The sequence below is a fragment of the Dromaius novaehollandiae genome, chromosome 2, assembly GCF_036370855.1.
Source record: "Dromaius novaehollandiae isolate bDroNov1 chromosome 2, bDroNov1.hap1, whole genome shotgun sequence".
In the NCBI taxonomy this organism is placed as follows: domain Eukaryota; kingdom Metazoa; phylum Chordata; class Aves; order Casuariiformes; family Dromaiidae; genus Dromaius; species Dromaius novaehollandiae.
The window spans coordinates 23014873-23042812 of NC_088099.1; the positions used below are offsets into that span (position 1 = coordinate 23014873).

A 27940-nucleotide genomic window follows, 5' to 3' on the forward strand; every position below is an offset into this window, starting at 1 on the left:
GCATAAAAGCTGACTTGCTAAGGATTCCCTTGGAAATCCCACTGTGTTTATTATACTTTTACTCACTCAAAGATTACCAGAAAGAGAGCAGCTCAATATGATCCCTGTACATCCGCATACCTGGTAAGTCTCAGTGAATAGCATGAGGGGGGAAACATGCAACAGCAGCGTCATAGCAGATTATCTGCCAAACACTGTGGCCTCTGAGGCATTCATGGGAGCTAAAGGGACATAAAAGGACATGTACGCTGAGTCCATAAAGCACATGGGGATCCTTCAAGAGCACAGATCCTTTTGGGTCCGTGTACCGGGAAGAGCAGTCCGCAGCAGGGTAACAGTGGACGCACACTCGGCCGCAGCGGTGGAGAGCAGCTGCAGCACTTCTGCACTGACTGCCCACCCCAACCTTCTCATGGCTTCCAGGATGAACTTGTCCCACTGTGCCAAATCCTGAACAGTTAGCTCAAAAAGCTGTGTGTTTCAATATAGAGCCTGGTCAGATTGTAGCAAGAGGGACAGGCACTGTTTGACATCCATCCTAACATTTTTCATTCAGGCTGATAAAGGCATCAGTTTAAAGCTGCTCTATTTAGCAGCAGTTCAAACAACAAAAGCCACCAAGGCCACTAAATATACAGGTCAAAATAAGAACCAACTCAGGGAAAAATTTCCATGGACTGAAAATGCTGCGGCTATGACATTCGTTTGCTCAACTTTTCTACATTTCTGGTGAAAGCAATCCCAAAGAACGGAGAAGTCAGGCAGAAAGGCAATACCATCATGAACTTCACCATGAAAGGGAGAACAGAAAGATTTCCCTGGGGAAATACAGGTTTGGACATTTCTGAGGAAGGAAATTGTTTGTTTATTTACAGTTTCTAAAGAATTTATGAAATTCTTTATGAAATTTATATGAAATAGGATTTATATGTATTCCTTGTAAATAAGCGGTATTGCATAAATAAGTAGTTATCAGAGAGTCCCAAAAGAGCATAATTATACTGTCTTCACATCTTAAGGCCATTTTGTGCTGCCAGAGACTACATATGTGGGTACTACATGGACAACAGTGTTTTAAAAAGCACTTCTAGCAACAAACAAATGTAAATGAAACTTTAAGTGAAAAAACATCTCCCAAATTCTGCACTTTATTATTATGGTATATATATGGTATGATATATATTATTATTATATATCCGTGGTAGGAAGCATTAAATTAACTAAATAAAAAATTGTAAATGTCAACAAGATCTTTTTGGTAATGAAAAGCCAATTATCATAAAATTGGCATATACCGTCTACAAAAATGATGTCAATATTTTTGATGGGATGAGTAATTTGCTCCATATGTTCTGGCCTGTATCATGTTAGGAGAACTACAATGCAATTAGTGATGAAAATCAACCATATTGTTTTGCCATCTAGAATGTGTTATAAATTAAGAAAAAGCCATGAGTTCTATAAATATACTAGAACGAAAAGGAAAACACAACCCAAAGAGAGTATAGTTCCATAATTTAATGGGAAATGATTAGTGAAAATGAAATACACCAAGTTTTTATTATTTTAATCTTCACAAAAAAAAAGTTAATTGTGATAGAAGGTTAACAGTGTTAATTACATTGCGAAAGAACAGAAACTAGAACACGGTGTACTAGGAACAAGATGTATACTGAAATTAAATCAGCTTTGCCTTTTGTGCTTATATTCACAATGGAGGACTGAAAATTTTCAGATACTAGCTCTGAATCATTAACAATAATCTCCAAAAAATGGTGCAAGGTGTATAAGGTCTTAGAATACTAGAGAAGGGAGTTACATGTATCTAAATCAGACTTAACAACAAATTAAATATATTTTAAGAGGGAAAAATGAGGATTGGCCTAACTTAGATAAAAAGATCATGAGAAACATCATGGAATTTTGGCTGATATGATGAGAAGTTTGTTAATTACCTACTTAGCTAATAGACTTATTTTGTTAGCAGTCACCAGAAAATTATCAGGCTTAACATACATTTTATGCTTGCACAGCAAGAACAAACAAGCATAAATGTAAAATTCTTTATTGCTCAGTTCAAGAAAATATTTTACTAAAGTAAGAATTTTAACAGTTTCTTATCCTTTTTATAACTCTTAAGTTTGGCAGTTAAATAGCAAATATCAATGAGCTCATTTGTGGGGGAATGGAGGAAATGTTTCAGAGCAAAAAGTTCCTTTATCCCATTTATATATTTATATATTCCATTTGAAACAATGTAGGGTGGCATACCCCGTAATATACTTTGAGTAACATATTCTGTTGACTGAGACATACATTTATACGTTCAGCAGTAACAGTAGTATAAAGGCAGCTGCTGGCTTCACTTCTCGAAGTGTCCAGTATCAGTGCAGCTGGATTTCATAAACAATTTGTAAGGACACCTGAGGCTAGAACACTGTTATGCCTTGCCTAAACGTACTCCAAATTAGCATATCAAAGCATCGTGTTACCACTTTATTATTCCAACCATAAAACCATATGTGGTCTTCTGTGTCAGAGGTCCCTCCTTATCTCTGCCGTGCAAACTAAAAACACTCTTTACTATCTGCACCTCTTAGGAATCTAACTAACTGTTTTATTCTTACAACAAAAAGCTTTCAATAGAGGGAGAAGATTTTTCAAGTACCAATAGTGTTGAATCTGTTTACTTTTCTCCTTTAAAGGGATGCCATAATCCCGGAAAGATGCAGAAGAATTACATGAGCTCTAAGGAGATGCTGGCAGAATTTATTCCACAGGAGGGAAGACTGGAGCAGGACATGCTAACAAACTGCAAAGATTTAAAATGTTGCTAAGTGGAGGAAGCTCATAAATTATTTTACGTACCCACTAGGGAAAGGACAAGAAATACGGGAAGAGAAACAATGGAATCATTTTAGCATGGAAGAATTAGGCTAAATACCCAGAAAAAACTTCCTGATAGCAGAATTAAGTACTTGGACGGATTATTTAGTGAGAGAGGTTTTTAAAAGCAAAATAGGAAAGCAGCTGTCAGAAATCAGCCAGACTCACTTGTCTCTCTTCACCAGTGGAGAGTCTTCAGAGTTTTCCAGTTTCCTTTCCTATCACTACTTGCAGTTGTTCTGTTCCTTACACAGCACACATCACTACAGCTGCCTTCTTTGTCACAATTTATAAAAAATACATTAACTTAAAAATATCTGACTGCACCTCTCCTTGAGTCCTTCTGCAATATTCCCACCCTCCCATCGGTGCCCTCTACCCAGTATTCCTTACCTGCCTGCTTGCCTCTTCCACCTTCCAACCACAATACTAGAAATTGAGAAATATTTTCCAGGTTTCAGTTCAACACTCAGATAGGCTCATTCATTCTTATAACAAGAAAAATAATTGTGACATGGATTTGCAATCTTAAGCTGGTACAACTTTTAACATTCACACTAACTTCAATTCCTGATTCGTCATTGGAACCGGCCTTGTCACCCCTTTTGGCTGTCCGTGACAGACTGAGACTTTCATCTCGCCTGCTCTGTTTGCTGCTCTGGGAGATCCTCGCTTTTCGATGTGCGTTTTGGTACCGGCTGCCTGGGGATCCCGTGTGGCGTGGGGATGAGCAGGACAGCCGGACAAATGGCTGCAGCCAAGAAGCTTCCCGTGGCCAGCGGAGGCCCATCCACTGTGGTTGCCTTGCAGCTGCTTTTCCAGCCCCCTGAGGCACCAAGACTACTTCAGCTTGGGGAAGAGTTTGGGGCTGTAGTTCCTCGGCCTGGTCACTCAGCTGAAAGGGCACAGGCTCAATTTAAAAAGCAGCTGAAGTTGGTGAAAAAGAAAACTCCACCACTCTCTGTGACATGAGAGAGAAAAAGCGACGGATGTTCTTCCAGGAGAGGAGAGACTCTAGCCTGGGTTCACCGACAGCCCAAGTCAGCCTACCCAGCGCCCATGATGGCCTCTCTGCTGCCCCACACATGGCTGTGCTGTCCCGCCCATCCCCTGGGATCCCTGAATCTGCCTACTTCCATACTGAGCTGTTTCCATGCTCTAAACCACCAGAAATGGTCCTTTTTTCCTTAACATGTCGAGGTGGTTCATAACGAGGTGGGGGGGGAAGCAGGGCTGAAAAGCTTTGTGGGATCTGCGGGTCAACCCACAACATCTGTCGCAGGCTCACAAGGAGGGGTGAGACCTAGCCAAGCTTTTCTTGGGGAGATGAAGCAGCGGACTGCTTGAAAAATTCCCTTATTTTCCACAATTTTAATGTGTTAAAATGAAAGTAACATGCTAAAAGGAGAGAGTAAGCTCTCTCCCTAACGTGATACCATCCTGACAGAAGCTGGAGGGAGCAGCAGGAGTGCAGGAGGTCCTAGCACCATTTCTCACAGATGCCGCATCCCAGGAAGGGCTGCGTCCGGGAGGCCTGTGCATGTGTCTCAGCTGCAGACATCATTAGCCCAGATGACCAGGGAGCATTTGAACATCAATATTCTGGCTGACGTGCAAGAGGCTGATGTATGTTCCCTGACTGCTGGTTTAGAGATACTCGCATCAACCTTTTGTACTACCCTACAACTGCTTCTTATTACTAGAACTTCAGTAATCGTTGTAACTAATCAGCATACACCTTTGGACCGTTGTTTAAATATATGGTTTCTGTAAGAAAAAAAAAGATGGTCCAGCTGTACTACCTGGATATCAGTGTATAGTTATAAAAATAAGTGGAAAAATTCCTGTTCTTTGTATTATCTCTGCGATGAGTCATTGTTTTCTTCCTTTCTTTTATCAGTATTTCCTTCCTTATAAAAATATATATATCACTTTCCAGAAAGAAATGCTTCAGAATATTTACCATGGGGTAATACTTCAATACACATTGCTACACATTTCTAATCCTTTTCTTTATGTTAATTGTCTTCAATATCTAAGTGCAGCATTTGAGTTGAATATTTAAGAGAAACTTACTGAAACAGGAAGGTTGGCAGAGAAGATACATTTAAGGTTATTTCCTTTCTCCACTCCCTGTGTATCGGTGGGGTTCAGAACATCATTTTAAACATGGGTAACAAGGATATGTGACACTTCTGAAAAAGTCATAATGCTAGCTCCACAAAACTAGAACGATGCCAGGCAGAACAGTAGGATGAGCAACATCAGCTGCTGATGAGGAGGAGGAGGATGAACTCAGCTCTTTCATGGCCTGACCTATCTGTCAGTCTTCTACGGGGATGAGAGATCTGTAGTTACTGAATTTTCTTTTCTTTACACTGACCTACACGAAGGATGGTGAAGTTCTTCCCCTACTCACACACCTGCCAGTTACAATTGCATTGAACTTATTTTTTGAAAGAGGAAGGAAATTTCATAATTAACAGCACAGAGGGAGATAGAGAGAGCAGACATTCACAAGGACAGTTTCCAAAGGCATCTTTTAACTACAAAACTGTAGTAAGATCTGTGCAGCTGAGTTTCTTTTTTCTGAGTAGCTGCACACAGGAGTCTCTACAGAGTAAAAGGATCTCTCTGAATTTCTCTAAGGACTTCTTTTAATCTCCAGTAGCTTCCAGATTTCTTTGTTATGAAGGTCATCTAAATCTATCACAGCTCTTCCAGGCATAGTCTGAGCATTGTAATCTCATTGTAATGCAATTTGTTCTTCTTTTATTTCTTTTGGTGGGTTTGAATTTATAACTCTATAAGAGCAGAAATTGGTTTGCCTAAGATTCAGTCACCAGTCCAATATTCCTGCTTCTCAGGACTACTTAATCCTGAAGCTACTGCCTCGCTTTGCCTGAGTATTCCCTGGGCATGCAGGGGAATTTGTGCAGAATTGCCTGTTTTGGAGGAACAGGCATCTAACTGTTGCCTAAAGCAGTCCATGTTTAGGCAGCCAAGCACCTGAGCTCCACTAAAGAGCCTGAAAAGAGCTACTGAGGTGATGGTTACTGTTGGGATTTATGGCTCTGATCCCTGCTTGTGGGACGAGTTTTGTTGTTTAGCTGGTACAGTACTGGCTTAATGCAAACCACACGTGCTGCAGGGAGCTGGGGCCAGGTCCCCAGCTCCGCTTTGCACCACTCATGGGCCATGAGCGCTCAGACAGACTGGCTTCCCTCTTGCCTCTTCTCTTTCTGTCTCACATAATCCTTGTTGCAGACACACAAAAAGAAGGGCGGAGAGTGTCCTTGCCCAAGGCAAGCCAGGCGCAGCATTTAGGGAACTCTTGGAAGGGGTGTAGGTTCAACTCTTTTTACCCACTGCTGATCTTCACAAACACCTCAGTTGTTACAAACAAGACAGGCAGCAAGCTGCAACCACTGCCGGCATTACTCAACAGTCTCAAAGAGGAAATCAGCAAACCAGATCCCAGAACACTGAAGACATCTAACTCTTTTTGTAGTGTCCCTGCTTTCTCAGGGAGGAGGCAAACACCTAGCAAAAAGGGACTGAGCTGTTCTCGAGAGACCCAAGCAAAAAGGGAGCAGAGGGAGAAGCACCCAGGTCTGCCATCAGCTCTCTGAGCCTACTACTGTCACTCACCTTCCTTCACAATGTCTATAAGGAAAGCTACAACAGACTGCTCATGTTAAACCTGTCCCAAGCGTCTAAAACTTTGGAAAAAAGTGCTTAATCTGGACATTTAAGATAGGGAGACTGGATTTCACCTACTATGTCAATAGCCTGCAGAATTATGTATTGCAGGAAAAAAAATCACTGCTTCCTTTGTCCTAGTAATCAAAACCTAGCAATTTCTTCGCTAAAACACAGATTGAGAAAGAGGAAGCCTAAGCACTTGCAAAGCTGAAATTTGCCATTCCTATCTCTGCAACTAACGAATGTTAGGAGGATGGAAGAGGAACTGAAAAATAATTAAGAATGTAAGAACAAACTATATGTAGAAACATCCATTTGACTGGCAGCTGTGAAATGAGCTGGTAGTCTCCAGCCAGATTTCAACGAACAAAATCAGATTCTCTACGGTGAGTAAGAAGATTTTGCAGTGCTCAAAGCTGCCCTGATTTTCTACATATTCATACACAGGAAAAGTTAAAGATTAGTCTTTCTGTCCCAAGCTCTACCTTGATGCAACATATCAAGTCCTCCTCCCTTGCGAGCAAATCACACATTCCATTTACATGCTTACACAAAAGTAGGGTGTTGTAAGGTCTAACTGACGTCTATAAAAATGATTTCAGCTCCTCAGGCATAAGGCCTTGTTTCATGATACATAGCATTAAAAACTGCTTAAGTTCAGAAATGGGAAAAAAAAAAGAAATCTCTGTAAAAAGCTGGTAAGCCGTGGTCAAAACTTCAGACTCAAGTCACAGCCAGTCTCCAGCTACAAGACAATCCAAAGCTGCATCCTCTGCAGCAAATGTAGTAATTTCTTCGGTTGACGCCCATCTCTAAACACTTGTCTAAGCAGGCACATCATCTGTTGTATGTCTCTCCTTACCAGTAATTCAAAATATACTGTTGTGGATGCCGTTCATATCACTGCACATACAGAGTGCTCAGTTTCTGTATTTGTGAAGCCAATATGCATTTAAAATGAGTTTGGCTCATGCCCACATTTGTAGTAATCTTTTCTCTTTTTTTTTGATAGCGACACAGTCTACCAAACTCAAGTCTGTTCTGAAAACCTTGACTACAAAATACATTTTCTTTGTTATTTTACATGGGGCAATGTCACTGCATTCATGAACATAATTCTTCATATCAAAGTGTATGCATGCGTTGTTTAAAGTATGTTTTTCATTTCAGTAACATTTTGTCAGCCTCTCCACTAGGAGGCATATAGACGACTGCAGATGAGCAAGCATTTACAAGATGAGTTCCTACACCATGAACATTGATTACTTAAGTTCTGCACAACATTGCATAAAGCAGCAGTATGTATTAAAGATCAAAACTGAGTATGATATTTGGGTTGCAGGACAACCCTATACATTATCTTCATGTACTGTACACACCTCTCTTTAAGAAAAAAAAGGTTAACCTTATTAGTCTTAATACTTAGGAAACTTGCTGGAGCATTCTGAGAGACTTAAAATTTTCAGTGAACACTGATAAAAGACAAAGGTTCAACCTGTTGGAAAAGAGCAAACAGTATGAGAAAAAGGAGGAGCCAAGAAACTACAAACCAGGCAGACTGAGCTGAATTACTAGGAAAATGGCACTATTTGTCAGTAAATAGGAGATAACAAGATAGTAAGGACCATAGTCAAGCCCTAAGAAAAGAGCAGTAATTAACAGTTTATGCTGAACTGGAAGGTGTGCTGGGTGTGGTTTTACCGAAAGGTGCTATTGTGTGTCTTAATTGCTCAAATAATGGCAAAAAGAGTACTTAATAAACTATTAAAACTCAGCAAATTAATTAAAATTAAACTGAGCCCAGGAAGAGGCATAATTAAGCAGTAGTCTATCCTGTTGGATGGATGCTGGCATATCCTAAAAATCCAATGGCATTTTTAGGCACTGCTTGGCACGTAGAGCATTCAAGAGTCTCTTCTCCCCACTCCCTGCCCAAGCTGCAAGGGAGACTATTTTTTACATTGCAGAATGGTCCACAGTCCTGTGGAATAGGCATTAAATCTTGTTTGGCGCGGCAAATCTGACATTAAATCAGAAAAGCAAACTGCTCCATTACTCCCTTTCTTTTTAAGCATTTCCTCTGATTTCAGGATGGCTTTTCTTCTACAAATTTCCCACCTATGGCTCCCATTCTTCTTCCCCAGAAACAATAACTTTCCACTACTGCTACTTTATTCATGGCCCCTTCCTGCCCCCCGGCACCAGCTTGGTCACTCTGCATCCTCCCAACTTCACTGCAGACAGAAACTGCTGAGACTTTTGCTGCTTATCACAGAGAGGCTGCACAGAGCATGTGAGAGCTGCCACAATTCAGAGGGAGGCACAGAGCCCCAGGTCTGGGGCAGCTCTGCTGAGCACCATGGGCAGGAGGGACTGCGAAGTAGGGTTCGGTACCTGTGGCAGTGATGGCAAAGCCCCTGGCTGGGCAGAAGAAATCTATTCTGCACCTGGGAGCTTATAAAGAGTGACAGGACAACAGAGAGAAGGAAACAACCAAGAAGATCCTGAACTATCATCATCTAGGTAGAGTGCTGGCACCCAAGAAACACCACCAGATCTGGGCTCCACACAAGAACATGCAGGGGTGGTCAAAATCCATGTCAGAGCAGCTTTGCTTATCTTGACAGTAAATTCCCAGCAGACACCCAGAAACAGTGTAAGGCTCTATTTTTGTCTGAACTGGCGAGCAAGCCAGAAGAGCTGTTTGCCTCACTGCAGGGAGCCCCTTGTCCTCACCCCCACCTTTAGGATCCAGCTGGCAAGCGGATGGATGTATCCCCTCGCTTTGCTCCTGGCTTGGCACATGGCATGATTTGTGAGAGCTCACTGAGGGTCCCTGCACATCAGTGTAAATCAAGGCGTTAGTTCTTTAAACTGAAGTTAAACTGTGAACTAAATGAAAACAGTCTACCATCAGACTATGTTACATAATGTACATTTCCTTGAAAGATGCTTTCATCTAGAAATCACCAATGGAAAAAAAACATGAGTCAAGCTGTGTTGGCATGCACACAGGAACTAAGCAGGTTTACAGAATGTCTTTAACTGTGAGGGGAAAAACAACATTTCTATTCAAGAGACCAGATCTCTGCCATCTTATTTACAGAAAGTTAGAGAATCTTTCCATATTTTGATACTCTGTAAGCTTTGCTACATTGCCCTAAGCTGTTCATCCTGTGCGGCATTTAAGAAGATGAGGTCATCTGAAAAGAAATGAAAAATCTGGAATGGTAAGTAATCCATAATGAGGAGGACTGCTGTCAGAAACTGGCTTGATACATGTGAAATATCAGAACATCCAAAAGGGTTCAAAAGGAAGAAGAAAAAAGGAAATACAAATACTGAAGAAATACTGAATAGAAATACAAAATTGCAATACTATACTTTTTTCTCTACTGGCTTTCTGAGGGCTTATTTATATAGGAAAGTTTTGGAACAAAATACACTGAATACAATGTATTATCTAACCTGTATTAAGTCTCTATGTGGATTTTTTTTTTTTATTTTGCACAAAGCAGTCATCAAACTTTTACTGCACATTAAAAATAGCTATTGCAGCATTTACTGTAGGGTTGTTAGAGTACTGTAAAATTCAAACCCAAGTTAATTGTAAACTAATTTCTGTGTACATATGAATATAGTACACCACCTCTGGCATAGGAAATGCTTGAGTTGCAAATGATAAGAGGCCAGGAGACACATCTAAGGAGCTGCCACTCATTATGTGCCAAACTCACGTTCTTCATTAGGCACCTCCTTTCAGGCACTATCAAAGACAGGATGCTGGGCTAGACAGACCTTTGATCTGAGCCAGTATAGCTGCTCTTAAACTGTGGTATAACCTAAATTTACTAGCTTAATTCAAGTAGATAGCTCTGTCCATACTATTGTGTAGACCAGTTAGGATCCTACATTGCCAGTGTGGGAGAGAATGGCCCACAGAAGACAGGTCCAACATGTGCTTTCCATCAGCCCTTTCTGCTGTTCCTTGCCACTTCAGGACACTGTGCAGATGACAGTCTGTGCACATTTTCAATAGACTTGGATAAAATTTAGACATCTACTTTGGATAATGGAATGATCTGCTTCTGTGGATTCTTTCAAGTGTCTTTAAAACAAAATAACTGACATAATTGGTTTTGACAACAGGACTCTACACCTAAGTTTCAACTGTATAAAAATGTGCTGTGCTAAAGCTAATTTCATTATATACTGCTTTTTAAGAAACAATCATCTCCCAGCTTCTCTAATTACTTATTAAATAAGTGCTTTAAAGAATGCTGGCAGGTACCAAGAAATTATAAGAGTGTGCAACAAGCAATGGAAAATATTCAGTTAACAGAAGACAATTCACAGAACATGCTTGCCTTCTGTGATTCTTTAGCTGAATACAAGCAGCTTTCATACAATGTCTAAGGATTTCCTTCCTTTTTATCTCATTTTAGGCTTCCTCGTTCTTCTACAATTCCTTCCTTATTTTGTGTCACTATGCTAAGTTTTGATATCACTAAATTTCACATCTTAATAAAGTAATTATAATGTAACCAGATTTTAGTGGCAAAATCAATTCCCTTTCATTTTGAATACAACTCAGGATGAACAGTTTTGCTGTTACGTGCTCTAGATGTAGCTGCTTTGACAAATAATCAGTCAAGAAGTGAGATGGCCTCTTCTTTTCCATGTTATCTTTGCAATGTGTAAAGATTGCACGTTTCTATTTTCCCATTTCCTGTTAAAAATTTGTTGCAAGCAAACAGATTTTACTCTGAATACTTCCTAAACTTTGCTTGTTTTCAAATATATCAGTAGACCAGAGTACACAGCAAACTGTGCCTTTAACAGAATCGTATTTTGAGATAGCAACCTGAGAAGCACCACCACCCCATGAGGTAGCACACTAGAAGTCTATTACCAGGAGACAAGGCTGCTGTTCCCAGTGCCTGGTAATAAAGAGCAATTTTCTTGCAATATGGGGTGCAAGTGATGATAACTCTGAGGGGATGAGAGACATCTAATTAATCCTTATTATTATTCCACCCTCCTCTTCACAGCTGATTCACCCTCTCATTCCCTCCACTGATCAAAGGCCTAGTACACCCAATACACCCTTTTCTCCTCCAGTTTTTTGCTTTCTCCTTAGTAAGTAGACTCCAAGCTGGCCAGATCAAGCAATTGGAATTATCTTCACATTTTCCTCAAACTGAGCACATCCCAGAACACCAAAAGGGTTTTCATTCTCTAACAGGATGTTTTCTTAGAACACAATCAACGACACATTTGTGCCATGCACAACATTCAGATCTGCTGAGAAAAGCTAGATTAAAAAGCAGGATTAAAAGCAAATCTCTCCCCTTCCATGGTCTCTTTGCATGGAAAGTCCTTGCCTGTAAGCTTGCTCTCGGTGGCTTCTTGGGTTGCAAAACACTCCATGTAGCTCCTGTACACTTCTTTAGGAGAAACTTCTTCCTTTCCATCACCCCTGATGCTTCTCCATGAGTCCACTTTTTGTTCCTCTTAGGAATACCCCAGTTTCCTTTCACACTGCAGATTCCCTCCCATCCTCTTTTCTCCTCCTTGATGCTCCAAGGTGCCCCCCCAAACCAGTGCACACTCACTGCTCTCAGTGAAGAAGCCATCTCCTCTAGAAGGTGCTTTCTAGAAGGTGCTGCCCTGCACAGGACATTAGGAGCCAGGGCAAGGCCAAGAGATAGCTTGGCTTCTTTCCTGAGCCACAGCCTTGCAAAAGGCCACAGAGTACCCACACAAATCAGAAACGAGCATACAAATATCTTCTACCCTCTGCCACCTCCCCTTCCACACACACACTTACACTTTCCTGAGGTTGAACTGTGCTGCTGGGCTCCTGGGGCTCCAGCTTCCTTCGGCTGGTTTGTTCTCTTGTCTCTGCCCCACAGCACTTCTGAGCTCCCTTTGTGCAACACAGAACAGGGGGCACTGCATCCCATTTAAAAGATATCTAAGGCCAGCTGAATTGCACCCTCACATGCATATTCCTAACTATTGACTATAAAGAAGAATTATGTTAACTATTTCTAAATGTAGCTGATATGAATTTCACCTAGGTATCTAAATGAACAGTCTGGACAAGAATGCAATATTGACAATAATGCTTGCACTGTTTGCGTTCTCCTGAGATGAGAGATACATTTCTTGCCAGAAGAATGGCAAAACATATTCTTAAAATGCTTTAGTTATCATTATTTAACAGATAGTAAATTAAAGGTTGTGCTTTGCAGAATGTCACAGAAGGGAGAAAGCTGGATATGTCAAATAAGGACACAGCTGAGAAGAGAGAAAAACTGAACCCTAACTTTTTCCTGTGTCCGGATACAGTGACATCAGGACAACTCTATGCTTACAGAGCAGTTCAAACTTTTCCTATTGACACCAGAAAATCTGGCTCTTGCCCACTGGAATCTGGCCTGAGGGCACCAGTTCATTTCACAACTATCTGTCTATCTGTCCTACTTCTATTTATAGGTCTTTCTTACATTTGGTTCCAAATTACTCTTCACATCCTATTTTAATCTTCTATTTTCAGAAATGGAAATGGCAAAATTAAATACTTTCTGCTCATAAAGTTCTTTTCAGATCCCTGCTTTAGACAAGGAACTGCAGCTAATGTTTTCTTTGCTGTTCCAGCTTTCTGATATCAGTATTACCACCTAATTTCTCTGTAAATTAGTATTCTTTGAGAAGAGGGGAATGTTCCATGCTTCTTTATACATCTCTCTGACACAGCTGTGTCACCTTCCAACATTACAGAAAGCTGCTACGGGGAATTCTTCCACAGAGAAGAACTTCCCTAAAGAAGGTTACTGCTTTATACTCAGTAAGACTTTCAAGTTGAGAATTTACTGTTCTTTCAGCCATGTTGCAGTTGTAGCTTACAGGTATAAAGCAGTGAGATTTTGAAAAAAGTCAGGACACTCAACTACTACCCTATTATAAAGAAAGAAAGGGTAAGCAACTGAGAAAGTAGGTCTCCACATCCTATCTGTATGGAGAGGCATTTTACAAATGCTGTTATGTTGCTCCTGAGCCCAAATCCAGAATCTATGTGAAAGCTGGACGGCAAATAGTGCTATTATCTCTATTTTACTGTAGTCTAAACTTGAAGGTGCCTAGGTGCTGTTAAAAGCTTGCTTTCTGACATTAAAGTTCCCCTATATCTGTTTCTGAGTATGTGCCCAAGCACTTGAATGTAGCAAATCGTGGCAGTCCAGCATTTATTTCATACCTTAAGTATAATCAGTGTCTTTAAAGTAGGCAGTCCTATATCTGTCTTGTCTGAGGAGCACTCTCAGAGCAGGTCTATTTGCTACGATCCAGTATGAAATACAGCAGCAGCCACCATTTTCCTTTAGAAACGTAGCTGCTGGACTGGGAGCGGTACCATTCAGCCGTGAGAGCACGCACCGTGCTGCAGGCTCCCACGGCTTAGGAACAAGGCTAGACATTTTCTTATCTTATTGCAATATTCTGATTAAGTCAAAGGCAATACACGTTGTTCCTCTGGGTCAACAGGCTATGGGTGCAGAAAGACAGAGTTAACACTAAAAATAATTTTCATCAGCTGCAGAAAGTTCTGAAATACTTAGGGCTTACTTCAGTAAGGATAAGTGCAATGCACTACACTTAGAGGGCGTCATCCACTGCAGCAGCACAAAGCGGCACCAGCTGCCTAGGCAGGCAGTTCTGCAGGAAGAGATGCAGAATCAAAAGCTTAATATCAAACAAAAGCTTGAAGAAGAAAAAGCATCATAGCAGGATGCAGAAACCTAGTTTGTTGTAAATTTCCTTTTCACAGATAGGAGATCAATGGGAAATGCAGATCACAAGTGTTGCTCGGAACAATTTTTTTTCCTGCTAAACTATTGTTACCAATAGAATCAAGCTGTTTTTATAAGTAGCAGATAACTATTCACAACACACATTCCCTTTTTCTCTCACACAGTTCACTCGCGCACACATTCTTCCGTAGTTACCTGGTTGGAGCAACGTTTGGGAGCCAATCCCAGCTATACGCTCAGGCACAGAGGGTTGTACTGACACTCCAGTGGCTTCTAGGTAGGTGTTTGGAAGGGCCCTCAGAGGGTCATAGTTTTCATTATCAGATAGCAGCCACCACTGTTTTGGATGTGGTCGGAATTATACAACTCACTGCTCATGCTTCTGTGCACTCGCAGCCTTGTACAGCCCCAGCAAACTCTTGGTGTCTCGAGTTTATTAGTTCTCACAGATGCAACAGGAATACTAGCCTATAAAGCTTATCAGTCCCTAGAAACTTTCACAAACTACCTTCTCATTTTGCACTCTTCCTCTCTTTGGCCTATTGTTTTCTGGTAACAGTTTCTCCATCCAGACCTATAGATCCTATAGAACCAATTCAGACAAACTCACACAGATGGGGCACACTGGTGGGTTAATCTTTTTGTGTGTTCAGGATCTCACCTGGAACACCATGTCCACATTAGTGCATTGTGCTATCAGAAAGACCTAGATAACATAGAACAAGCTCTAGAAGGGAACAGTAAAACAGATTAGTAAAAAGGGAAGAATTGATGTTACTTTCAGAAAATATGGAGGGGAGGCATGACAGTAGCTATCAAATATGTAAGAGTCTGCCTCAGAAAGCATTAGACCAGTACAGTACCTGAATTGTCCTAAATTAAAGCAGGAAGCATTTTCATTAGAAATGTATTAGGATAAACTTTCAAATGTTAGGGATAAAGAAGCACTGAGACACACTGTTTCATGGAGCGGTTAAACTGTTAATTTAAGAATACATACAAAATTTTACTTAAAACCAAGCTTTTAATGAAAGCAAAATAGAACAAGAAAGAATTTATTTACATATATTTCAGCCATTCATAACTATGTAAAATATTATTTAAACATGATTAAAATTTGACAAAAGATTAAGATATCCAATTATATAAGGACCTTCATGAGACTAAGGACTTCGAGTCATTTCATTGTTTACATTTGGCATAAACTACACTGGAAAAGTAAAAATGACCTATATGTTAATACATTGTATATTTCAAGGCTTTCTGAAGCCAGATGATACAACAGTGCACTGATACGAAATGCAGTACTATCAGCTAGATCATGATGGAAATCCGCAATGATTGGATATTCGCAGGATTGAAACAAACGTGGACAGGGAGAATTTGATTACAAACTAGAAAAGCCTTTCTCACGGTAAGATTCTTTAGGCTTTGAATTAAAGGCCTAGAAAGGTATGAAATGCTTCACTGATATTGGAGATTTCAAGAATAAGTTTTACATAGTTTTGTCAGCTATGAATGAAGTATAATTTATTCTGCTTGATCCTGCCTTTGGCCAAATCCTTTGAGGTCCCTATTCTATTATTTAAATGATAAAATATTTCTATTCACAATACATTCAAATCTCATATTATACCTGATTTTTCATTGCTTATATTCACTGCTTATATAGCAGAAGAAAATAAATTAACACTTCCCTTTCTATCAGCCATATGTAAAGGTGGAAAATGTGTTAATTCAGATATGACTTAACTTAACAAAAGATCTAAAAATAAGATTAAATAATATTTTTGAGGTGAAAAACCCTGAATATTGTATTTTTCATATATTATAGCTATGTGTTGTAGAATTAAAGAAAATCCCAATATGAGAACACATGCTGTCTGGATTTTGAAGCTTTCTGACCTGAATTTATATAACAGTAATCCAAAAAGAAATCAGTGATGATGTGCTGATTAAGAGGCCAAGAGGCCTGGGATAGTTTGTCAATCTTCAAGGACAACCTCCTTAAAGCATAAGAAAGGTCTACCCCAATGTGCAAGAAGAGAAGTAGGCAAGGCAGTAGGCCAGCCTGGCCACACAGGGAACTGAGTGAGCTCAAACTCAAACAGAAGTGTATGGAAGGTAAGAAAGGCAACAAACTACTCAGCAGTTATATAGTGGTATCTCCTGGGCATACCAGGACAGAATTAGGACAGCCAAAGCTCAGCTGGAGTTGAGACTAGCAAGGGATATCGAAGGCAAAAAAAAGGGGCTTCTAGGCGAACCTCAGCAGCAACAGGAAGGTGTAGGGCCACAGCTGAATGGGGCAGGTGTACCTACTTTTACACAAGGTATTCAAAGCCCTCAACCACCTCTCAAGCCTCCCAAGTCTCTGTATCTAGCAGCAGAGTTCAGGGGAGAAGGAGTACCCATGGCAGAGGAGGATCGAGTTAGGGACTAAAGTAAACCGGATACACAGAAGTCCGCAGGACCAGATGTTTGACAGGATGCTCAGGGAGTTGGCTGAGGTCATTGTGAGTCTGCTCTCTATCATCTCTGACAAGTCACAGTGAGCAGGAGAGACACTCAATGATTGGAAAAGTAAAATATCACACTCATCTTCAAAATATGAATGAAGGAACTATAAGTCAGTCAGCCTCACCTCAGTCAACCTGGGAAGGTTATGGAACAAGTTTTCCTGGAAGCCATTTCCAGGCACAGAAAGGACAAAAAGGTGTTTGGAAACAGTCAGAATAAATTTACCATAGGCCAATCAATCCTGGCCAAACTGATTACCTTCTGTGACAAAATGAATGCCTTGGCAGACAAGAGGCGAGCAGTGGATGTCATTTACCTTGACTTTAGCAAGACTTTCAGCATCATCTCCCATACTATCCCTGCAGCGAAACTCAAGAGGTATGTACTGAATGAAGGGACTGTAAGGCAGGTGAAAAACTGGCTGGACCACCAGGCTCAAAGGGTCAATGGTTCAAAGTTACATGAGCTGAAATAATTCCGTGAAGTTCACCTGCACCTGAGGTGGTCACCTGCACTTGAGGTGGAATAACTCTATGAAGCAGTATGTTCAGAGGCCAGCTAGCTGCGGGGGCTTCACAGAAAAGGATCTGGACGTCCCAGCAGACTGAAGGTCAAACATGGGTGAGCATTGTGCCCATGAGGTGATGAGGGCCAGCTGCACTGAAGGCTACATTACCAAGAGCATAGATAACAGGTCAAGATTATTATTGCCCTCTACACAGCACTTGTGAGGCCACATCTGGAATACTCTGTCCAGTTTTGGGCCTCCAGGTAAAGAGAGATATTGGCAAACTAGAGTGAGTCTAGCCAAGGGCCACTGAGAGGGGTAGGGGCCTTGATGTGTAGGTATGTGAAATATAAGGAGAGGCTGAGAGAGCTGGGAGAATTATAGGCTAATGGAAGACCTAATTGCTATCTTCAACTAGCTAAAGAAGGATTATAGGGAAGACAGAGCCAAACTCTTCTCAGAGGTGCACAGCAAAAGGACAAGAGGCAAGAGTCATAATTTGGGAAGGCAAGGGAAATTCCAATGGGATATAAGGAGAAAAAATTCACCAAGAATGTGACTAAGCGCTGGAACAGGTTGCCTAGAGAGGTTGACTGGATGAGGCCCTGAGCAGCCTGCTCCTGCTTTGAGCAGGGGGCTGGGCCAGGTGAGCTCTAGAGGTCCCGTCCAGCCTGCGCAGCTCTGACAGTCTGTGCTAGAGCTCGGGGCATGACATTTTCAGGACTCCTACAGATGGGAATGTGCTTTTCAGAGCAGGCTAAGGAGCTTATTCCGACAGTTACCTGTAATGAGCACGGTTCTCCTTGCGGCCAAAAGGTGATGCTGGTCCCATGTAGAGGCTGGAATTGTCTGACTGTTCACTTACTCAGTGTCGTTCCAGGTTTAAGTATACACTCAACAATCCTTCCAGGTACTACTGTTTGTGAGCAGATTCAGAGCTTGCAAGATTACTTGTTCCTGCTAGCACATAAAACAAGAAGCACGCTGTGCAAAACAGACTAGAATTTCCATAGGAGAAAACTACTTTGCCTTAAGAATTCTTGTATTCCAATGCTTTAATTTCTTTCAAAATCAGGCACAAGTTTACTTTGCTCACTAAACTCTTGCCTGTTCATTTTGTTCAATGTTGGTCACAAGACAGTTTGACTCATGAGTTCCAGGTTCAGCATCACCACAGTATATGGTATTGTCAAAACTGGCTGTGATTGTTGGCTGATTATGTCTTTTTTTATAGAAAAAATATACTGTAAGGCCAGTTCCTGCTAGAAGAAGAAAAACCAGTATAGCAACCATCCCACTGAATCCATGTGCAGGTGCAGAAGTAGCTTCCTTTTCTGATACTGTGAAAATTTAAAAAAAAAAAAGTTACCTCAAATGACCATAGAGTGCTATTGTATACAACAAACATTTTCCTAGGTAAACTAACTGCTTTGACTATAAAAGTACTGAACAATGATAACAAGAATTAAAAGTGGTGCGAGTTCCGGATGGATGATGCAAAATTAGGCTTGGTCTCTTCAATGTTTCTTTTAAAAGGAGCATTATATTCACCACAGTTCATTCAGAAAACAACAAAAATATCTTAATTCAGTAAGGCAACCAGTTTGAGAGAGGAGTTCTCCATTTAAAGAAGTTTAAAATAAAAGCTTGAGTCAAATTTAAAAGAAACTTACCTGGAGACAATTTTATTAGTAAATAATAAATACCTATAAGTTATAGAAATTTCTATTTAATGTACTTATAAGTAGCAAACCTACCTTTATGGATTGATGAATCATGGGTTGGTTCAACTGCAGTAACTTGAAAATTTAAAAAATATATATTATATAGAGTTTGTGAGCAACCAATCAAGGTGTAAATAAATATTGCATACATAACTTTTTTTTTTTTTTTTTTTTTTGCTCCTATGGTATTTTAAATAATGGAAATGAAAAATATATGAAAATACTTTTCCTGAAATTTCAGGCTAAATCAATCAAATATTCTTGCTAAAATGTTTCTTTTAAAAAGCAAAGTTTTTTTCTCATTGTTAATTGCTTTGAGCACTTCTTTTTTTTGGTGGGGAAAGACAGACATTGGGTGTTTTCACACTTCCATGGTATCTAGCATTCACACTGGGAAATTCAATCTTTTACACTTGCAAAAGTGAGAAGCACTTTTGTACTTGAAAACACTTAAGCGGTATTTTTAGGCAACTTCCTTCTCCTTCCATTGCTTGGGGAGCGTAATCTAGTGGATTGCCCACAGAACTGGCAGGGCAGCCATACAAAGCACGTGGATGACTTATTTGCCAATCTTCCAACATCTGGAGATCCAAAAGCAGGAGTTTTAATTGTTTCCCCATTTCATCTATTATAGTTGTTCAGGGGCTCGATTTGCCCAGGGCAGATGTTATAAATCTCAAGCTGTCTCCCAGCTGATCTGTGCAAACACTGCAGACTCCATGTGCGCCTGGTGACTCACGCTAGCTACGCGTCTGCAGAGTTACATACTTCACATCTCACACAGCACTGCTGCTCACACAAAGTGGACTTTACCCTCATCTGTAACACATTCGGATTTCTCATGGATCAACACAAAAAAACCACATGGCCATAAATAAACTTTAAAAATCAAATGTACTAGGCTGTTTGATAGTCCTTGCAGGTCTCCCTATGTGCCTATGTCACTTAAACTGTGAGAAACAAACTGGGCCCACTCTCATCTTGTGCTTTCTGCTTGGCCATCCAGCAGATCCCAGGCACGTGACACTCCTCCCGATCCCACCAGCAGCACCTGCATTCCTTTCCAGGCTCTCAGTAACTTTCCACTGCTCCCTTTCTCTTCAGCTATCAGGAGTGTGCCTTTCCCTCTTCTCAGCACTTGTTCAGTCATCTACTCATCATCTACTGCCACTTTCAGCCTAATCATAATGCCTCTCAGGTTTCCCCTGTACCCTCACCAAGTGATATGTTCTCCCCTGCCCCAGGGGTACAGGCAGGTGCCAAGACATAAGTACTTTTGCACTGAGAAGAGGAAACAGTGACCCTCAGGTTCTTCTCTAACATTATTTCTCATTGTCTTTAGGAAGAGTTATTTTTGGCTTTAATGCAAGTAGGGAACACATGCATAAGCATTAATACATAAAGAGTACCCAGTGCATAAGCATAAGCATTGGGTATATTAACCATTATTTCTAAAATAACCCAGTGCACAGAATGCAAAACTTACTCTTTGGGATTTTGCAAATAAAATTCTGATCAACAGAGCAGTAATAGTTCCTCCAGGCTCCACTTGTGACATCCATGTCAACACAGTGTTCCTCAAAAAGTGCTGTAGGTTCTCCTTTCTCCCAGTTGACAAAGTCTACTGCACTTCTGTCTGTCCACGTCCATTCCCCTAAAACCAAAAGTATTAACTACTGAGTGGATGAAGTGGGGAATCATTTCCTGTCTAGCAGGCACTACTACATCTGGGCATGGAATTTATTATTTGATTTAATTAGCACATTAGCATAACAGAGGACTCAGTTCTCACTCTTTAACAGTCAGAGATGTTCAGATGGGAATGTCTCAAATGTAAGTTCTCATAAGCAGTATACAGACATGGTTAACTCCGTTACCCTAGACAGTCATGACTGTCAGCAAAGCACGAAGGAAATGACCTGGCTGCCTGAGTACTTTTAATCAAAGCCAGTGCCCAGACCTCGCCAGTGCCTGGGCACCTTGAGAACAAGCAGAGTGCCAGTGCAAGGCATGCCCTGTGGCTATTCAGTCCAAGGATGCAAAGCACTCTGAAATTTTTTTTTTTTATATGGATCCAAGATCAATGAATAGCTGTTTTATTAGAACTAGATCAATTAATTATCTCAGCAGACTGAATCAGACTTCTTAAATAATAATTCCCTACTCTTCTCGTGCCCAGACCCATGAAGTGGGAATAATTACAATCTCTGGTCCTTCATGGTGTCCTTTCATGGCAGCGTTTCATGATACAGTTTGCACCTGCCACAATCCCACCTTCTCCAAGCCATGTTCTGCACCTGCACATTCTTGTTGCCTGTGTTTGCACTGACACGCATGTGGCAATGCAGTGGGCCAACCAAGGGAACAAATCATTTCTTTTGAACAGTTCATTGTCAGCTAGAGCAGCTCTAACTGGCCTACTATGCAGCAAGATGCCTGTCACTGCTGGCAGCAAGAGTCAAGGGACCTGGGCAGCCAGGGCCAGGACCACAGCAGCCCAGCTGAGACTTGCTCTGGAGCTGGACCCTCAAAGACTGCCATGAAAAACAGGCGTTAGAATTATAATGATACTGAAAACAGGATCAGATTTTCTTTCACCAATACTTTTCACTGGAAATTTTGAACCACAAGTACAAGTAAAAAGCTAACATAATTTGGATGAAATATTCCACCAATGAATGAATGAAAATCATGGAAAATTTATTGGAAAAAAATGAAAAAAGAGATTAAGAAATGTTGCTAGGCCATTCATATAAGTTGCTATTCTCCTGTGTTGTTAAGAAATAAATTTCAGTTTAAGGCTGCCTGAGCTTTTAATTGCAAGACATTATTTTTCTTAAAAGGCTAACACCAGTTAAATATCAAACAATTGGCATAAAAATGTGACAGGAAACATTTAATCAAGTATTGCAGATCTAAGTTGAAACCTTTTTCAGACTGAAATATACTCTAATTAAGGTAAAGATACAAAAATTATAGACCTCTTGATGGCTTATGTTCTTAAGTATTTTAGCAGAAAAATCTATTAATTTTAAACAGTTGATTTCCCTCTGTTTACTTCTGAGTATTTTTTTCTCAATATGCAATGTGAAATAATTACCATCAATATTTTTGAACAATCCTATCCAAAACTTTCTCAAGTCACTTGCAATTGGAGACAAGTAAAATAAGAGGAAGTTCATTTCAGCCGAATCTTCTATGGAAACCAAAGAAGCACCTAAAATATCAATTAAATATTACATAAAATTTCAGGAAGATTTTCATTAGAAATTATTTATCTCACTCAACTTTCATGCCATGTTTCACTATGATCAGCTTTATCATATTTATTAAAAAGCTTGATAATAATTTTAAATTAGTTGTTAACTTATAATTAATACACATACACACATCTATATATTATCTCTTAGTTCTGGATTTAAAAAAAGAAAAAAAAAGAAAAAAAAGAAAAAAAAGATAAAAGAAGTTTGAAAACTTCAGCACTAAATTCACAGGATTTCATTGATCCCTAGGTTCAGCACTTCTACTTTGTATGACCTGACCTTAACCTGATAAAGACTGCGCCAAACTGAGACTCAGAATAGAGACCCTCTGTGAACAGAGTTAAGAATTTCTGGTGAGGAAGAAGAGACTAAAAGCAGAAGAGCCATCAAAGTGGTGGGATAAAGTGAACAGGAAAAGCAAAACAATGGTGGAGTGAGTGGAGAGACATAAGGTGTATCTGAGGAGGAGATTCAGAGAGGCAAGCAGGGGCTTTCAGGCCACCTAAAGGGTTAATGGGCAATCCATAAAGAATTAATCCCTTCACCTGTCTATCTATCTCTGAGATTCTTGTGTTTTTACTTGAAATGCTGGAAAGACAGAAAGGTAAAACAACAATGAGATTTAGATTGCAACCTGGCTCTTTATTTTGGACATGAGCAATCTTCGAAATCTCTTACTAAAAACTGACACTCACCCATCTGAATACATGTCATGGAAGCATCAGGCCAGCTTTCTTCAGAAGCGGTGTGAACATAGTAGCAATGACTACGGAAAGGAATCCAAGATCTACCACGCTTTGGTTCAGGACATTTTCCAGGAAGTTGTGGTGGTTCACTAGGGATTAACTCTGTTAGTGAGACACAGATTTCAATGGGGTCTTAAAGGCCAAGGGAAGTAGCCCCTACCAGTGTGACAATGTGACAATGATTCCAATGGAAAGAACATCCCATAGACATAAGTAATAATAAAACATTAAATTAATGATGGTAAACTAATAATAAACTACCCTGGTTGAGGTCGAATCTCCAATCTGCTAAAGGAGGTTTACAGCAGTTTAACTGCAACTGTCTTCAGCCAGGTTATTTTGACTTAAAATTTGTGAAATAGAATGAGGAATGAGGCAGCGTACACATAGGATCTTGATACCAACACCACACAGTGATGTGTTCCTAAGTTGTCAATCATTTGTTGTTGAAGCATGCTCTGCATCTGCCGTATTATTCTGTGCTTCACCGCTAGTTTTGTGTTTTTGTGCACATACAGCTTCCAAGCAGCTCCGTTCTGAGAGGTGCAAGAGCAAAGGGCAACAGACAGACAAGGCATAACGAGAGCAATACTCTGCAGCAAAAGCAGCTGCCCATAGCGTCTGCCTGGCTTGTGGACGACCAGTGGCTTGCTCAATCAGTTTGCAGCAAAGTTAGAGGAATTCAAAACTGCCTGTATCTACCCTTGTACATATGTCCTAAACTATGTAAAAGTCAAATTAGCTTTCTTTTTCATGACTTGATTAAAGGCAAAGTATGGCTTAAAAGAACATTAGATTTACTGTGAAGTATGGTGGAAATACCACAAATTTCAAGTATAATTTAAGACACGGATTTGACAATAAAGTCTTTAAAACCTGAGCCCCTTAAGTGTTTTAGCAGAAGCTTCCTAGGATCTTATACTTTTCTCAAATACAAATTCATTCATTTAATCCTTTAACATCTATTGACATATAAATACACATAAATATCTCTCTCTACCTATATAGATACATAAAAAAATAATTTGGTTGTTTAAATATTTGTTGTATTCTACTTCCTGGTCCTGCTTCCAGCTACATTTGTTTGTTACACTAACTGAAGTTTATTATCTACCAGTATTATAAAAGATAATTTAAAATATAAAAATATCATTAATATATTCGTAGTTAGGCTAAAGAGGACCAGTTCTGCAATTTCTGACAAACAAGTATAAATAGAGATCCATTGCTTGTAGCATGAAATGTTGCAGTTAGCTTTAGGACATGAGTGTGTTGACTGGCCTGTGAAATGAAATGTAACGTACGAAACTTTGGAAATCACTCAGGTAAGACAGACTGGATCTGGGAATTCTTCCTGGACAAAAGCAATAGTTTATCACAAGACCCACACCATCTATCACAATCTTTACATATGTGGAATGGCTAAATTGAAATAAAGCCACAAATATAAAGTCCAGCCTCCCTGACGACTCTTGTTCCGTTCACAACCTACCATCAGATTGTTTACAGAGAGAGAAAAACGTTTCATTGCAAGATGCTGTCTTCCAGAAACCATCCAGATCTAAATAGACACAGGCTGTGTTCTTATTTGGTTCTCCACTTGCCCAGTTGTGATACCTGCTTCTCCTTCTATCTGACCATACGTAATGGCCATGACTCTAAAAGCAAATGACAGTAAAGATTATTTCACATACAGGAACTGAATTAAAAGGAAATGGCAGAACCACAGCTTCTTGTGCAAGATTAACCAGTCCTCTGTCATGAATACCTAGCAGTCTGGTCCAACTTTCAGTCTCTAGACAGCAGATGAGGCAGTGCTCCTACAGACGTTCTTTTGGTATGCAACCAGCATTATTAAATTCACACCATCAACTTTTGCAGTAGATGGAGAGAAGGCCTTGTGGTACAAATGTGGATATAGAATTGAAGATTTTATGACAGGGGTCAATATATATGCACCAAGGGATCAAATAAAGATTGCAGAGAAATTAATGTTAGTGTTCCTTTTACAGAGGCTTCTCTATGTATTCAGAAAGCAAAAAGAAAGAACAGAAGTTCCACTAGAGAGGAATATTGACCATAATTTTCATCAGGGCAAGAACCCTTAGGCACACACTACGGACCTCTGCCACTCATGCTAACAGCGCTTGTAATAGGTTTCTACCCCTTATAAGGACCTGTCTCTTACAAGAGACAGGTTGAGCACACATAATTTTTCAGTGTATTTCACCATGATTTGCAGACGACGACCATCAGCAGAGACAGCCACAGTTTGCTCCCCTCACCCTGTCCTGTGCAGCCTGCCCCCTTCTTCTTTCAGTCTTTGGATGTAGGCTGCCATTCAGTTCTTTGTACCAGTTTAACAATCCTTTTTCCTTTGAAGTCCTTCACCAGGTTTCTTCCCAGCTTCCTATCTAATCCAGGTTTCCTTGTGCTGCCTCTCACTTCAGCTCCAATTCCTCTCTCCTCCCACTTCCTGCCAAGCTCCAGTGCTACCTCTGCTTTTTTGTTTCCTCTCAGGTCTTTTTCCACAGACATCCAACTGCATGATCTTTTTTCATGTCCTTTCCATATGCCTTTTATATATGCTTCCCCATGTGCCCATTTAAGGGCTATGCACTCTTCACTAACTGAGGCTGTCTAAGATATTCCCATTTCCAGATGCCTGTTCCTGCCTCTATGCTGCACCTTGCCCCTTCACCAGTTGTTCCAGTTCAGGTGCTTATAGGAAGTAAATAGAAATAATATGAGTAAAAATAACCTCAAGAAGAAGCAGTTGTTTCTGTGGCCCAGTTTACAGTGTGTCCTCAGAAATAACTGTACTAGCACACATGAGTGTGTGGCAAACCCTGGCGTAGGAACTGGAAACTTCTTAGCCACTTTCACCACAGAAGTCACCATCTACTGCAGCTACATCCTTTGAAATAGGGGCTGTGGGAGTTCTTACTTATACTATGGCCAGATGTTTAGAAGTTTAAAACCCCTGAAGTCCAGGGAAGTTAGGTACTTTGGCAAGACTTTGACGCGTGCAGCTCATTCACAGATCAGATTCATAGCACTCATGTAGCAGCAAACAGTGCCCTCAGTACTGGATCCTGTTAGCCTCTGACCAACAAATATGGAAGCTCTATTCTGATCTAGAGTACAGGTATGACTGGCACAAGTATTTGATCATCTTACCGTGTTGCTGTTAAGACCAATCCATACAGGCTTCCCATGGTGTAACATTTGTAACCACAGGTAAGAATCAGCGTAAGGATCCAAAATGCTGGCAAGTTCTGCAAATTGGTCTTTGCAGTTCTTTTGTGCTTCTTCCCAGTTCATTTTGTAGTTTGTGATTGCATAGCGGTCATTACCATAATTATTAAAGCCAAAGACCGGAACTGTGGGTTGGGAATTATGAAATTTAGGGTCTGTAACAAACAAAGAAGAAAAGCCACATGCTTTATACTGGATAGACATATCATATCACTGAAAGAGGATCTACTGTACTAGTGTAGTCAAGTAATTGAGGGGCTGCAATAACAAACTAAGATGTGTCAGAACTATCACTGCAGTGGTGAAAGTCATGGTTCCATATTCTGTAAAAAATTTTCTGATCTTTGTCAGAATGGTGTTTGATAGCCTTTTACCATAAGTATATACAGCACCGCCAGGAACATGCCTGTATGCACTAGACATTTGCAAAGTATAACGTAACTGTGTAGGGCATTAAAGGGAACAGTCCTCCACACATCTTCACAGAATCACAGAAGGGCTGACATTGGAAGGGACCTCTGCAGATGAGCTAGTCCAACCCCCCTGCTCAAGCAGGGTCACCTAGAGCACATTTCCAAGGATTGTGTCCAGACGGCTTTTGAGTATCTCCAGAGAAGGAGACTCCACAGCCTCTCTGGGTAAACTGTTCCAGTGCTCTGTCACCGTCACAGTAAAGAAGTTTTTCCTCATCTTCAGACAGAACTTCCTGTGTTTCAGTTTGTACCTGTTGCCTCTTGTTCTATTGCTGGGCACCACTTAAAAGAGTCTGGCCCCTAATATATCTCCCATGGTACATAAGCATTACTAACAAAAAGTGGCCTAAGATAAGTAGCTGAGTGTAAAACTGGCACACTGTGAACAAGGAGAGGGCTATAACTGCTGCTGAAGGAATTGTCTAAGACTGTAAAGGAAGTCAAACAGGGCAGTTTTCCAAAGCAGAAGTTGCAACGCTTTTAAGTATAACAGTAAAATTTCTGTTTTGAAGAATTTGCCCACCTAAAAACAAAATACTTCATTGATATATCTCTTTCCTTCCTAACCATCAAAAATAGTACAATATACGGTGATCCATAGATTTTGTTTTTTAATTTACTGATCTGGTCCTTAAAATAAGAATGATTAAGAGCTTTTCTCCAGAAAGTAAAGTGCATGTTCATTTTGTTAAAATGTTCCCTAGTGCACATGATACTATCAAATTAATTTCATTAGAAATAGTGTCAAATATGAGAAAGTCACTTTTAACACCAGCGTGACATAACCACAATAAATCATTGGCTGTACTAGAAGCAGGTGAAAGAGAGCTCACCAGTATTTTTCTGGCATATATAGCTTTTGCTTGTTTTACATTCTTCATCTTTCCATTTCCCTGCCTGTTCAGTAGGGTTCTTCATCATAAAGACACAGTCATCCTAGAAGAGAAATGAGATTAACAAAAAAAGACGTGGATTAATAAGAAACGTTCCTATTCCTGCTTGATATACAGACTCACCTATCACACACAGACATGCATAAATGA

At 40.3% G+C, this 27940-nt stretch overlaps 1 protein-coding gene across 1 annotated transcript in view; it reads right to left on the reverse strand.

Moving 5' to 3' along the window:
• Positions 1-16659: 16659 nt before the first annotated feature.
• The window catches only part of LOC112982427 (macrophage mannose receptor 1-like), a 35233-nt gene continuing 23952 nt past the window's right edge, over positions 16660-27940 (reverse strand). The window contains exons 23-30 of the mRNA XM_026098822.2: positions 27731-27833; positions 26347-26579; positions 24659-24824; positions 23116-23268; positions 22258-22374; positions 20644-20811; positions 19191-19232; positions 16660-18773 (exon numbers count right to left, since the gene is read on the reverse strand). Coding sequence (XP_025954607.2) covers positions 18529-18773; positions 19191-19232; positions 20644-20811; positions 22258-22374; positions 23116-23268; positions 24659-24824; positions 26347-26579; positions 27731-27833 — 1227 coding nt within the window. The 3' untranslated portion in view covers positions 16660-18528. The remainder of the gene's footprint in view (positions 18774-19190; positions 19233-20643; positions 20812-22257; positions 22375-23115; positions 23269-24658; positions 24825-26346; positions 26580-27730; positions 27834-27940) is intronic.